The 13,621-nt window shown below is 36.6% G+C and overlaps 1 protein-coding gene and 1 pseudogene across 13 annotated transcripts in view; one reads left to right on the top strand and one right to left on the bottom strand.

The window, feature by feature from the left end:
* HFM1 (helicase for meiosis 1) overlaps positions 1–1,645 on the top strand; it is a 114,089-nt gene extending 112,444 nt beyond the window's left edge. For 12 of the 13 annotated variants that reach the window (XM_013056164.2, XM_013056156.2, XM_013056167.2 and 9 more), the window contains 2 exons: positions 73–227; positions 1,112–1,645. In XM_013056164.2, coding sequence (XP_012911618.1) covers positions 73–227; positions 1,112–1,181 — 225 coding nt within the window. In that variant the 3' untranslated portion in view covers positions 1,182–1,645. The remainder of the gene's footprint in view (positions 1–72; positions 228–1,111) is intronic. The other variant, XM_013056159.2, reaches the window with a different exon arrangement.
* An 8,148-nt stretch (positions 1,646–9,793) lies between these two features.
* The window catches only part of LOC101673473, a 39,604-nt pseudogene continuing 35,776 nt past the window's right edge, over positions 9,794–13,621 (bottom strand).

The following is a 13,621-nucleotide window of genomic DNA, read 5'->3' as shown; positions in this document are numbered from 1 at the left end:
TCTTTTAAATTCTGTCTGAATAGTTAAACTTTCAAAGATTGCTTTTTTTTTTCTGTTAACCTCAAAATACAGGTCTATTTACAAGAAAGAGAACAACAAAGCCTGTCACCGGAAATTGAAAGGCTATGCTTTACTCACTCTGAAAAAATACCAAATTCTTCACATTTTGTTAAGAAAGTGGATTTCTTTATTAGAAGCAGTGAATGTAAAGAGGAATTTGATTTCAGGTAAGAATTCTTTAAAGACATTTCAAGACTATGCCAATGAAAACTTTCTATGAAGAAATTCAGTATTCTGTTTTCCTTGGTTTATTTTATTTTATTTTATTATAGGGATAGAGCATGAGAGAGAGTGGATGGGAGGGGCAGAGGTAGAGAAAGAGAGAGAATCTCAAGCAGTCCCCATGCCTCTCTTGGAGTTTATTTGGAGCTCCATCTCATGACCCTGAGATCATGATCTGAGTTGAAATCAAGAGTGAACTATCCTGGTGCCCCTTTCCTTGGTTTATTTTAAAGATTAAAATCTAGACATTTTATTTACTTAAAAACATTGAATATTTAGACCCCTGGTGACCTAAACTCCTTAAAATAATTCATAATTTTAAGTATCTCAATTTTTGAGAACATATGTTTAATATCTTTAATTAAAACATACTGTATTGCTAAACTTTGTTTCTCTGATTTGAATATAAGATGTTGATAATATAAAGTGTAAAATCACTTAAATCCAAATGAGATTGGCTAATTTTTCAGATGTTCAAGTTGTATTTTAGCCAATCAGTTCTTATACAATTCTGTAGGTTCAATGAAAAGTCAGATTAAGTCTACTCAGTTCCCCATCAGCTGGTCACTTCTAGGAGTAACTGTAGCATTTTCTGTCTTTCCCCTTGAATAGTCAAAGTTTATAGACTTGTTCACACACTGATTAAATGACATTACTTCTTAAAAATCTTAAGGAAATACCTAAGGGACTTGATCCCTACTTCTCACAGTTTATGAAATCTGATTTTCCCTTATAGACTTCTTCCTAGGTAATGCATATAGAAGTTCATTTGATACATTAACCTCTCAGCAATCTACATATATTTCTGAACTTGCTTTTCCCCCTCCAGTAGGTATCATCCTGATGATGAAGCTGATGAAATGAAGTCTTTTCTGGGAATATTTGATGGTATTTTCTAAAAGAAACCAAAAAATTCATCTCCTATTAATAAGATAAGGTATATAGACACCAAATTACAAAGCATGCATTTTATATTTTTAAAGTAGTTCATAATTGTTCAAATGTTTTTCTCTTGAATTTGACCAGTTTTGTTGACTTATTTGTACCAAATCTTTGGATTGATTTATTTTCCTATTGGAGCTTCATGAAAAACACTTTTATAGTTTTTGTTTCAGTAAGCTAAAAATTAAATTGCACTTAAATGTATCTTGATTGGATTTTGACAGGAACCAATAAAAGTACATTTTTATATTAAGAAATTCTATGAAAACAAAATAATGCTAGGTCAGTGGATCAATTTATTATATGGATTATTCACCAATATTGTTTTGTTTTACTAAAGATTTTTAAGAATCCAGTGGCTGTCTGAACCTCTTGTTTTCTATAACTTTAAATAATAATAAATGAAACATTAATCAATATAGATTGTTGTTTTCCTTTGGCTTGTTTTCCAGTGTGGTGAATTCTAAAACCTTGTTATATTGACTTTTACTGTGGCAAACACTATTTCATGTTACTCTCCCATGAATTTGTTCTCAAATTTGTTTATATTTATTGGTAAGTAGTATAGAGGCTATCTAAGCAATGTTTATTATTTAATTTATTTATAGATACAGGGGAAGTTGAAGACCATTTAAGAAATTTTAGGAATTTTTCTTTAAGCGTAAGAGCCTTAGAGATAAGAGATGTAAAGAAGAGAAACTTCCAGACTAGGTTGTCATTGTTGTCACTAGTAAACATTTGTGCAGCATCATATGTATTAAACATGGAGAAAAAGCTTAAAATAAAAACTAAGAAGCTTTATTATGTGTTGAAAAATAAGGGCAACCGGTTCTTTTATTTTAGTCATCTTTACAATTGGCATGTTTCTGCATCTGAATCAATCATGCTACAACCTTTAAAGGTTATTAAACACCATTAAAATGAAAAATTGGCTCACTACAATCTGCTCATCTTGCATACATAGACTTTGACACTAAAGAAATAGCAATTTAATTCAGCAAGACTTATTATGATCTGCTAAGCAAAAAGCACTGTGCTTGGTTCTGCAAAGGAGGCAAATGATAAAACACTGTTTTTGCTCTCATGGAGCCTACTTTACATTCTGGTAGAGAAAATGAGACATATAATAATGCAATAATAAAATATAGAATACATTAGAGAAGTGGTTCTCAAACTTCAGGATGTATTGCAGTCATCTAGAGGACCTGTTTGAAAACAGATTGTTGGGCACCAAACTCAAGGTTTCTGACTCTGTAGGTCTGGGGTGGGGCCTGTGGAGGTGCATTTCTAACAAGTGCCCAAGTAATACTGATATTGGTGGTCGGGGATCACACCTTGAGAATCACTGCGATAGAGGTTTAAAAGAGCTCTTAGAGTTCATAGGACAGTGAACATAATCCTGACCATAAAGTCAGGGAAACCTTTATAGAGAAGTTAAAATTTAAGCTGAGTCTTGAAAGATGAATACAATTTTAATGAACAAGTATATGATAGAAGGACATTGTAACAGAGGGAAGAGCTTGAGCAAAGCTCCAAGGGAGAGATAATTTTTTTAAAGATGTTATTTATTTATTTATTTGACAGAGATCACAAGCAGACAGAGAAGCAGGCAGAGAGAGAGGAGGGAATATGCTCCCCGCTAAGCAGAGAGCCCAGTTCAGGGTTTGATCCCAGGACCCTGGGATAATGGCTGAGCTTTAACCTACTGAGCCACCCAGGCGCCCCATGAATAGATAATTTTAAACATATGTTAATGTTGTAGGAGATTTTTGTGTTTCGTTGTTGTTGTTGTTGTTTTTAAGATTTCATTTATTTGAAAGAGAGAGTACAAGCGGGGGTGGGGGGTGGTCAGGGAGGGGCAAAGGGAGAGGGAGAAGCAGATTCCCCACTGAGCAGGGAGTCTGACATAGACCTTGATCCAGGACTCTTGAGATCAGGATGTGAGCTGAAAGCAGACACTTAGCCAACTGAGGCTTGATCCAGGACCCTAAGGTCAGGACCTGAGCTGAAAGCAGAGGAGCTTGTTCAACTAAGCTACCCAGGTGCCCCTGTAGGAGATGTGCACCTTAAGGTCAGACTATGGAAGCCTTTATATGCTAAGAAACCTGAGCTTTACTCGGCAGACAGATGTTTCCCAAACTTGCCGATCATAAGAGACATGGATAATATATTAAATATAAAAATTCTTAGACCTTACCTAAGGGCTACTGATTCAGAATTGCCAAGCTGAGGGGAGTGGGAAGTCTATAGCTAACAACATTCCAGGTTACTCTTTATCAGGCCAATTTGGAAACATATGAGTATGTTCATTTCCTGAGGAGTCAAAACAAATGGCAAATTAAGTTTTATCATCGACTTGCCTTACTTTGTTTGTTTGTATAAATGTTTACCTGGAAAATTATGTGTAGTAGTCCTTAAGGAATGGACTGACTACTTGAAGGAATTCAGTCATTGACATTCTTTCCATGAGTGAATAACCCTGCAGTTTCCATTTTGTAGCTGACATTTTAAGTGTATTTAAATGAACCATGCAACAAAGCTTTCCACACAAATCTTTGTTAGGTTCAATTTTTTTCAACAGGTTTGGGGTTTTTTGTTGTTGTTGGTTTTTTTTTTTTTTTTTCAATTATAAAGTTCTTTAATAGGGTGCTAGGTGGCTCCCTCTGCCTCTCCCCCTGCTTATACTTTATTTGTCTCTCTTTCACACATGAATCAATAAAATCTAAAAAACGTATTAAAATAAAACCAAAGGTCCTTAATAGGCAGTCTTTTTCTCACCTCTATTGTTGACATAATGGCACTTTACCTCATAGGTATGGAGCGGGACTTGAATAAGCCACTGCATAGAAAGCTCTTAGTTTAGGGACTGATGTATAAAATATGCTCATAAATGGTAGTTGTTCATACTAAAAAAAACAAAAAAAAAAAACCAAAAAAAAAAAAAACCTATCTTTAGCAGTACTTTAACTCATTGGAAGGGGTAAAGTAATACAATACAGACTGTCCCTAACTTACAGTGTTTGGACTTAAAGTTTTTCAGCTTTATGATGGTGTGAAAGTGATATGCATTCAACTCAAACCATTCTTCAACTGTGAACTTTCTTTTCCCAGGCTAGTCATATGCATAGGCTACTCTGTTTTGATGCTGGGAAGCAGCAGGGAGCCGCACCTACCAGTCAGTCACAGGACCATAAGGGGACACAACCCATGCACTGACAACCCAATCTGGGTTTTGGGGGGGGGGGGTTGTTTGTTTGTTTGTTTTTTGTTTTACTTTCAGTACAGTATTCAATAAAGTATATGAACTGTTCAACACTTTTTTATAAATTGGCTTTGTGTGACATGATTTTGCCCAACTATAGGCTAATGTAGTTGTTCTGAGCACGTTAAGGGAGGCTAGGCTAAGCTATGATGTTCAGTAGGTTGGATATATTAAATGCATTTTTGGCTTATTGGTATTTTCAACTTCATGTGGGTTTATTAGGATATAACCTCACCATAAGTGTAAGTCAAGGAAAATCTTTCCTTGCAAATTGTATTTGAATTTCAGTAACTTGCATAGGACTTTACAAATTAACTTTTTGACTTTCCATAGAAGTATCATCCATAGAAAAAATTTTCTCTTAGACCTCCCTCCTATGTATACTTCCTCATGCTTTCAGGTAGATTGCTCTATCTCTGTTCCCTCTTCATCAGCACTCTTAGTTCTTTTATGGTCGGATCATATTAATCCATTTTAATATTACCTTAAGTAAAATGTAAGTAGAAAATAAAGTTTTTGCAAATTGTATTATAATGCATTCTAAAGCCAAATAGAAATGACTGCTGAATTATTCACTGTTTTAGGTTTTTGCACACTTTACTCCTTGGATTCTTAGTAAAGTCATACAAAGTATCTCTTTATTATGACCCCATTTCTAGAAAACACCCTAATCAAGGATAGTAGGAAACCACTCCTTGAGGACCCACAGCCTCGGGATTACATGGCTAACACTTACCTGTAGCATCTTAGATCATAATAGGTGTCTATATTTAAGAACGCCTACTTTTGTGAGAATAGAGAAGACACCAGTGAGCAGAAAGTTGGGGCAAAGAGAAGAAAACCAAGCTAAGCTTAGAATTAAGTAAGCTAAGAATTTCACTGTGGGTTTTGGTTAGTGGAACAAATAAAAAGAAAGGGAAACCCTGGTTCTTCTTATCTTTTAGCATGTCAATTCCTGACTGCGAGGAGTTAAAGGCCTTGCCACTCAGGCTCTGACCCAGGACCAGTAATACAAGAAACTCCTTGGAACTGGGGTTAGAAGTTCTTAGGCCTCAGTCCAGAACTTGTGAGTCAGTCTGCATTTTAACAAGATTCCGGGCTGATTACATGCATGTTAAAGAGTGAGAACCACTTTTTTTAAGGTAGAAAGGAGAGGAAAGGAAGCAATATCAGAATTTGTAAGAGAATCCATTCCAGAAGACAAGTATAAGAGTAATAGTGATTACTTGGTTTTCTGCACATATATTTCCTATTTTAAATGTAATATGGTGATATCACTCTTGTTTAATTGCCTTTCAGTATAGGTTGTTTTCTTCACCAACTGTGTAAATTATCTTTATAATTCCCATGCATCAACTGGGTATTTTTATGTAGCTTGAGAGGCACTTAGATGCTCTATAGAGTTTTGTTTTAATTAACATAATAAGAGCTGATAATTCAAAAGAGCTATCTTTGTCTTGCTTATTTTCACATTTCAATTCGGAAACCTTTCCCTAAACTAACATATGCCTTAAAACTCCATACATACTTCCGCAAAACAGAATGAAATAAAAAACCCAAACCCCAGTGTTCTGAAAATTTTGGAAAAATGTGTATAAACCTGCACTCAAGTGTGTTGTAACTATACATTTTTTTAATCAAAAAAGGAATGAAAATTCAGCCAATATTAGCATTTTGCCCACTGAAGCACATCCGTATGACAGTAGATGGCTTCAGTCTTTTAGAAAGTACACATAGGATAAAGTCATTTTGGTTTTCTTTTCTGTATTTATTAATTTGGAAATGTAAACATTTTACCATTTAGAACTTAAATTTTTTTTAATTTTTAAAGATTTTTTAAACAAATCTTACTGCCAATTTTTTTCTCATTTCTAAACTTGAAAAACTTAAAATTTAGGCAGTACAAATTTTTCAGGTTGCACATTACCAAAAGATTAATTAAGTGAAGTTCACATTTTAAAAAAAAGGACAAAGAACAACCCAAAAACAATGAAAGGAGAAAAAGAACATAAAGGAGGTTCATCGTAAGTCTCTACTAAAAATTTGAGACAAAATGGAAATGAACTTTCCACAACTCACTCATCACTTTTGTCTTCATTTTTTTCTAGGACTGGACTCATAATCAAAAATTTTTATGTCCAATTTTTCAAATTTTTCTCATGTATATGGTCATTTTCTCAACCCTTTAATTTTTGGTTTTTCTTTTCCAGTGAGGATGTGGAATTCTCATGCTCCTTATTTTTCAATGTGGAGAACTTGACTTCATTGTCTTACTTTGTTTTCCTTTTGAGAATGGACTTTAAGCTCTATCAGCCTTTACCCCCTGTTATTATTTAAACTATTATGATCATGTTCTTATTCTTTTCTTACCTTCAGCATTTTCTTCCCAGGGTGAATTTTCTCGGTTTCTCTATTTTTCCATTGTTTCTGCTTTAACTTTTTCTCTCTCTGAGCTCTGGAATCTCTTCTTCTTCCCCTCCTCACTTTGTTTCTTGATGTTGCTTTTCTCTGTCCACTTTCTGGGCTTCTCCTCTGTACTCCTGTTCTCTGTATCTGTGGTACTCCATGCTTCTCTGCCAGTTCTGTCATGGCTTCCAGATCACATCCTTCTCTACTTCCCCTAAGTCTGCTTCTTTCTCTTGTTCTTCTTCATAACTACCTTTTTTTTTTTCATTTTTGGATACTTTATTTTATATCTCACCCCATATACCACTTTGCCCCTTGAGACCCATAACCAATAAGGAAATTGAAGCGTAATCAAAAATCTCCCAATGGTCCAGGGCCAGATGGCTTCCCAGAGGAATGCTACCAAACATTTAAAGAAGAATCAATACCTATTCTCCTGAAACTGTTCCAAAAAATAGAAATGGAAGGAAAACTTTCAAACTCATGAGGTCAGCATTACTTGATCCCCAAACCAGACAAAGACCCCAACAGAAAAGAGAATTATGGACCAATATCCCTGATGAACATGGATGCAAAAATTCTCACCAAAATACTAGCCAATGGGATCCAACAGTACATTAAAAGGATTATTCACCATGACCAAGTGGGATTTATTCCTGGGCTGCAAGTTTGGTTCAACGACCACAAATCAATGTGATACAATACATTAATAAAAAGAACAAGAACCATATGATCCTCTCAATAGACACAGAAAAAGCATTTGACAAAGTACAGCATCCTTTCTTGATCAAAGCTCTTTGAAGTGTAGGGATAGAGAGTACATACCTCAATATCATCAAAGCTGATGAGGGAGCAGGAGGCTGGCTGAGGACAGAGCAAAAGCTGGCACCTTGCACCCCACTCTCCTCCCGCTCCCCTCCGTAATATGTGTAGCATTCCTCAGGCACCCTTGACTGCCATGAACGATAAATAGTTAACTTGCAGAGATCACAATCCTGCAGGACAGGAATCTCCCTTGCTCTACAGATGTCCTAGAGATCTACAAACAGGGAGGTTACCTTATCAATAGCACAAATTTCCAGAGGCAAATAACTCTTAGTTCCTGAAGCCCTAATGTCTCCCTCCCCACCATAAACTGGAGGAGGCTGAGGTAGAAGGGAATGTAAATGATAGCAGGATCATAACACCCCACCAAGAATCTCCCAACTATCTTGATGTTAATGGCTGACCTAAAGATGACATTGATCAAGCCACAAGGGCAAGACCTCCTCCCAGCACCTTGTAGGCCCTCTTTAACATATGAAAACTCCGTTGAAACCTCCCTTCCCCTCACCTTCCCCCAACCGCAAGGTATATAACCTGCCATAACCTGGGGCAGCAGCTCTTCCTGCCCACGTGTCCTGTCCCCATGCTTTAATAAACCACCATTTTGCACCAAAGATGTCTCAAGAATTCTTTCTTGGTCATCGGCTCCGGACCTCAGCCCACCGAACCTCACCTAGGTTCTAGAACTTCATCAAAAGCCACCTATGAAAAACCCACAGTGAATATCATTCTCAATAGGGAAAAACTACGAGCTTTTCCCCTAAGGTAAGGAACACAGCAGGCCTGTCCACTACCACCACTGCTATTGAACATAGAACTAGAAGTCCTAACCCCAGCAATCAGACAACAAAAAGAAAGAAAAGGCATCCAAATTGGCAAAGAAGTCAAACTCTCACTCTTTGCAGATGATATGCTTTATGTGGAAAACCCTAAAGAGGGGCACCTGGGTGGCTCAGTGGGTTAAGCCTCTGCCTTCGGCTCCGGGTTAAGCCTCTGCCAGGGTCCTGGGATGGAGCCCCGCATCGGGCTCTCTGCTCAGCGGGGAGCCTGTTTCCTCTCTCTCTCTGCCTGCCTCTCTGCCTACTTGTGATCTCTATCAAATAAATAAAATCTTTGAAAAATAATGGTAATTTTTAAAATTAAAAAAAAAAAACCCTAAAGACTCAATCCCAAAACTGTTACATAATTTAGTCAAGTGTCAGGATATAAAATCAATGTACAGAAATCAGTTGCATTTCTATACACCAACAAGATAGAAGAAAGAGAAATTAAGGAGCCAATCCCATTTACAATTGCACCCAAAACCTTTAGATACCTTGGATTAAATCTAACCAAAGAGGCAGAGAATCTGTACTCAGAAAACTATAGAATATTCATGAAAGAAACTGAGGAAGACACAAAGAAATGGAAAAGCGTTCCATGCTCATGGATTGGAAGAACAAATGTTGCGAAAATATCTATGCTATCTAGAGCAATCTACACATTTAACACGATTCCTATCAAAACCATCAACTTTTTTTCAAATAAATGGAACAAATAACCCTAAAACTTGTATGGAACCAGAAAAGACCCTGAATAGCCAAAGGAATGTTGAAAAAGAAAGCTGAAAAATAAAGCTGATGGCATTAGAATTCCAGACTTCAAGCTCTATTACAAAGCTGTAATCATCAAGACAGTGTGGTACTTGTACAAAAACAGATCCAGAGATCAATGGAACAGAACAGAGAGCCCAGAAATAGACCCTCAACTCTATGGTTAACTAATCTTTGACAAAGCAGGAAAGAATGTCCAACGGAAAAAAGACAGTCTCTTCAACAAATGGTGTTGGGAAAATTGGACAGCCATATGCAGAAGAATGAAAGTGGACCATTTCCTTACACCACACACAAAAATAAGACTCAACGTAAATGGAAGACCTCAGTGTGAAATAGGAATCCATCAAAATCCTTGTGGAGAACACAGGCAGCAAACTCTTTGACCTCAGCCACAGGAACTTCTTCCTAGAAATACCGTTAAGGTAAGGGAAGCAAGGGCAAAAACGAACTACTAGGACTTGATCAAGATAAAAAGCTTTTTTTTTTTTTTTTTTTTTTTTTTTTGCACAGCAAAGGAAAGAGTCAACAAAACTGAAAGACAACTGACAGAATTGGGGAAGATATTTGCAAATGACATATTAGATAAAGGGCTAGTATTCAAGAACTTCTCAAACTCAACACCCAAAGAACAAATAATCCAATCAGGAAATGGGAAGAAAACATCAACAGACATTTCTGCAAAGAAGACATCCCAATGGCCAATAGGCACATGAAAAGGTGCTCAACATCACTCGGCATCAGGGAAATACAAATCAAACCATAGTGAGATACCATCTCACACCAGTCAGAATGGCTAAAATTAACAAGTCAGGAAAAAACAGGTGTTGGTGAGGATGCAGAGAAAGGAGAACCCTCCTACACTGTTGGTGGGAATGCAAGCTGGTGCAGCCACTGTGGAACACAGTATGGAGTTTCCTCAAAAAGTTGAAAATAGAGCTACCCTATGACCCAGCAATCTTGCTACTAGGTATTTACCCCAAAGGTACAAATGTAGTGATCTGAAGGGGTATGTTCACCCTAGTGTGTGTAGCAGCAATGTCCACAATAGCTAAACTATGGAAAGAGCCTAGATGCCCATTAGCAGATGAATGGATAAAGAAGATATGGTATAAATATACAATAGAATATTATGCAGCCATCAAAAAACCAAAATCTTGCCATTTGCAACGACATGGATAGAACTAGAGAGTATTATGCTATGTGAAATAAGTCAATCAGAGAAAGACAATTATATGATCTCATTGGTTTGAGGAATTTGAAAAACAAAACAGGATCATAAGGGAAGGGAAGGGAAAAATGGAAAAGACGAATACAGAGAGGGAGACAAACTTTGAGAGACTCTTAGTTTCAGGAAACAAATTGAGGGTTGCTGGAGTGGAAGGGGATGTGAGGGATGGGGTGGCAGGGTGATGGACACTGGGGAGAGTGTGTGTTATGTTGAGGGCTGTGAATTACTAAGACTGATGAATCACTGACCTATACTCCTGAAACAAATAATACATAATATTTTAATAAAAAATATCGTATAAATATTTCTTATAGTATCCCTTTGATATTGAGGTCAGATAAAAGAACCTCACTCTATGGGTGACAAAATTGAGGTAATTCTCCAGATCATGTGTTTCTTAAACTATTGAGAAGTGACATCTTGCTTACAAGTCTTCTTACAGCTGGCAGAATTAATTTTTGCTGAAAAAATGGGACCATTTTATTACATTTCAATCTCCCCTCAACTATGGAAAAATAGAGGAGAATATAAGCTCTTTTTTTTTTCTTTTTCAGAATCCTGCTGGACACTTTATTTCCTACATATTTGTCTATGAGCCCAATTCCTTCTAGATGAGAGTAAGGTACTGGGATGTGGGCTGAGGCTGCTAGATGAGTGAGGACAGACAGGTATCTATTGATGAGTGAGAACCATTGTATCTGCCTTCAGTTATATCCCATTCCCTTCTACACTGTGCATCTATTCTTTTCCTTATTTTTATAATGATCATGCTCATTGCTCTTTGATTCTATTTAAACTTCTAATTTTACCCCTTCCCTAATCTTTTTCCTTAGACTCAGATTTTTCTCTAACATTCTTATGACTCCTTTCTTTACTCCTTGACTCCCATCTTCTTTTCTTCATTCCATTATGCTTTGTATTATGTTTATTTTTGTATTATGCTTTTCTTAACTCTTTCTTTTTGCTCTTACTTCCACTTTTAGATTTGACCCCTTTCTTCACCTTGTTTTTATTATCATCATTTTTTCTGAATTTCTTCTAATGTCTCTCTCTTTACTGTTTTATTAATTGTTTTAACTTTCTTTTCCTCTTCCTGTTTGGACTCTTGGACACATGCCTCTGATCAGTTATGTTTTTCTCTTTTACTCTAGCTGGACTTATTTGATTTGTTTTGTTTCAGTTTCTTTTGTTTACTCACTCCTAAGCTCCTTTGATTCAACTTTCACCACTGGACACCCTCATTCTTTGGGTTTTCAGAATCTCTTGCCTCCAATGTGAAGCCATCTCACTATGTCTGAAATGATCCCTTGATCTGAATCTGGAGGGAAATTGATAATCCTTTGTCCTATTTCTTTAATTTCTTTGCTAGACCTAGTAACTGAAAGTCTCTTCTGATAGGAAGCAGGCTGGAAGTTAGGTAGATCGATCTCTCTCTCTCTTTCTCTCTGTTTTTCCTTTCTTTGTCATCAGCTTTAGGTACTCTTTTTCTAATTAGGAATCTATTTTCAGGTATAGGAGGAAACTCTTCCGATATACAATACACTGATGTTATGCTCTAAGATTTTCAGCCTTGCTTTCACTACATGTGCTTTAAATTACTTTTTGTGTGTGTGTGTGTGTGTGTGTGTGTGTGTATTTGGGAATTTTTTTCCTTTTTTTTTTTTTAAGATTTTATTTATATATTTAACAGAGAGACACAGCAAGAGAGGTAACACAAGCAGGGAGAGTGGGAGAGGGAAAAGCAGGCTTCCCAGGGATCAGGGAGCCCAATGTGGGGCTCAATGTGGGCCTCAATCCCAGGACCTGAGTCAAAGGCAGACACTTAAGAACTGAGCCATCCAGGCGCCCTCTTTTTTCTTTTTAAAATTTCTCTTCAGAAACACCTTTTAAAAATTTCTCGTCAGAACTGGTTTCAGTTCAGGTCATGATCTTGGGGTTGTGAAATCAAGCCCCATATAGGGCTCTATGCTCAGCACAGAGTCAGCTTGAGATTCTTTCTCTCCCTTTGCCCCTCCCCCAACCTGTGCTTGCTTGCTCTCATCATTAAAATAAATAAATAAAATTTTTTTTAAAATCAAAAAACAAATTTTTCTCTTCAGAAGTACTTTCAGAATCAGTAAAGGACTGAGAATCTTTTGAGCTGGGTGAGTCACTGGATGAGGAAGAGGAAGAGGATTTATGCCTTTTCTTCTTTCTTAGCTCTAGTTTGGGAATTAGCTCTCCACAGCTGAATATCTCAGCAAATTGTTTGCTCACTGCATCTGTTTCTGGTTTTCTGGTTTTCTCTCTCCCACAACTTCCTTAACAGAATTCACTTGCCCCAAAACAATATGATACCCATTTAATGAGGAGTTGGTTTTGCGATTATGAAGAACTATGAACTTTTTATCCTTCCCCTGTCACTGATAAAAGAGATTCTCTGTTGTGTTTAACAGAGAAACTCTTATCTTCAAAATACTTTCCCTTCTCCTTCATTTTCTTCACTGAAGTTACCATCGGAACCATAAAATCTTTGACAATGCTACAAAACTGAGAACTCTTACAATATAATGGCTTCTGAGTTAATTTCTCTGACCCCTTTTTACCTGTAAAAGACAATAAAATTTATCCCATGTTTGGGGGAATATATCGGAAAAAATTCAAAGACAACTCTTCCAGCAGGTTGATTATTAATGGCAATGTCAAACAACCCACAGAACAATGAGAATGAATGCTGAATCTTTGTTCCAATGGCTCTAATACTTTAGTCTTTAAATAGAGAACAATCGAGGACAAGTTGATTCAATCAAGGACAACTGATCCAATCCTTTCACTCCTGTACTGGTAGGTACACTACTTCTTCTTGGGGTTCTATCCTTTAAAGCACTTCAAATCTACGGCTGCCCAGAAAAGGCACTGAAGCCCATGACTACAGTCATTTTTACTAATTCACTACATAAATCTTATTTTACTTTAAAAGTTACTTTAATTTTTTGTCATTGTTATCTGATGCATTTTTATAATGGAAATGATTGAATGGTACAATAAAAAAAAAAAACCTTGGATTCTATTTCAAAAGTTCAATTTATAGAACTGGAAAAC

This window comes from Mustela putorius, unplaced genomic scaffold, assembly GCF_011764305.1.
Source record: "Mustela putorius furo isolate JIRA1106 unplaced genomic scaffold, ASM1176430v1.1 tig00003853_pilon_pilon_pilon, whole genome shotgun sequence".
In the NCBI taxonomy this organism is placed as follows: Eukaryota; Metazoa; Chordata; class Mammalia; order Carnivora; family Mustelidae; genus Mustela; species Mustela putorius.
The sequence above is the reverse complement of the archived record's forward strand: the minus strand, read 5'-3'. Positions and strand labels throughout refer to the sequence as shown.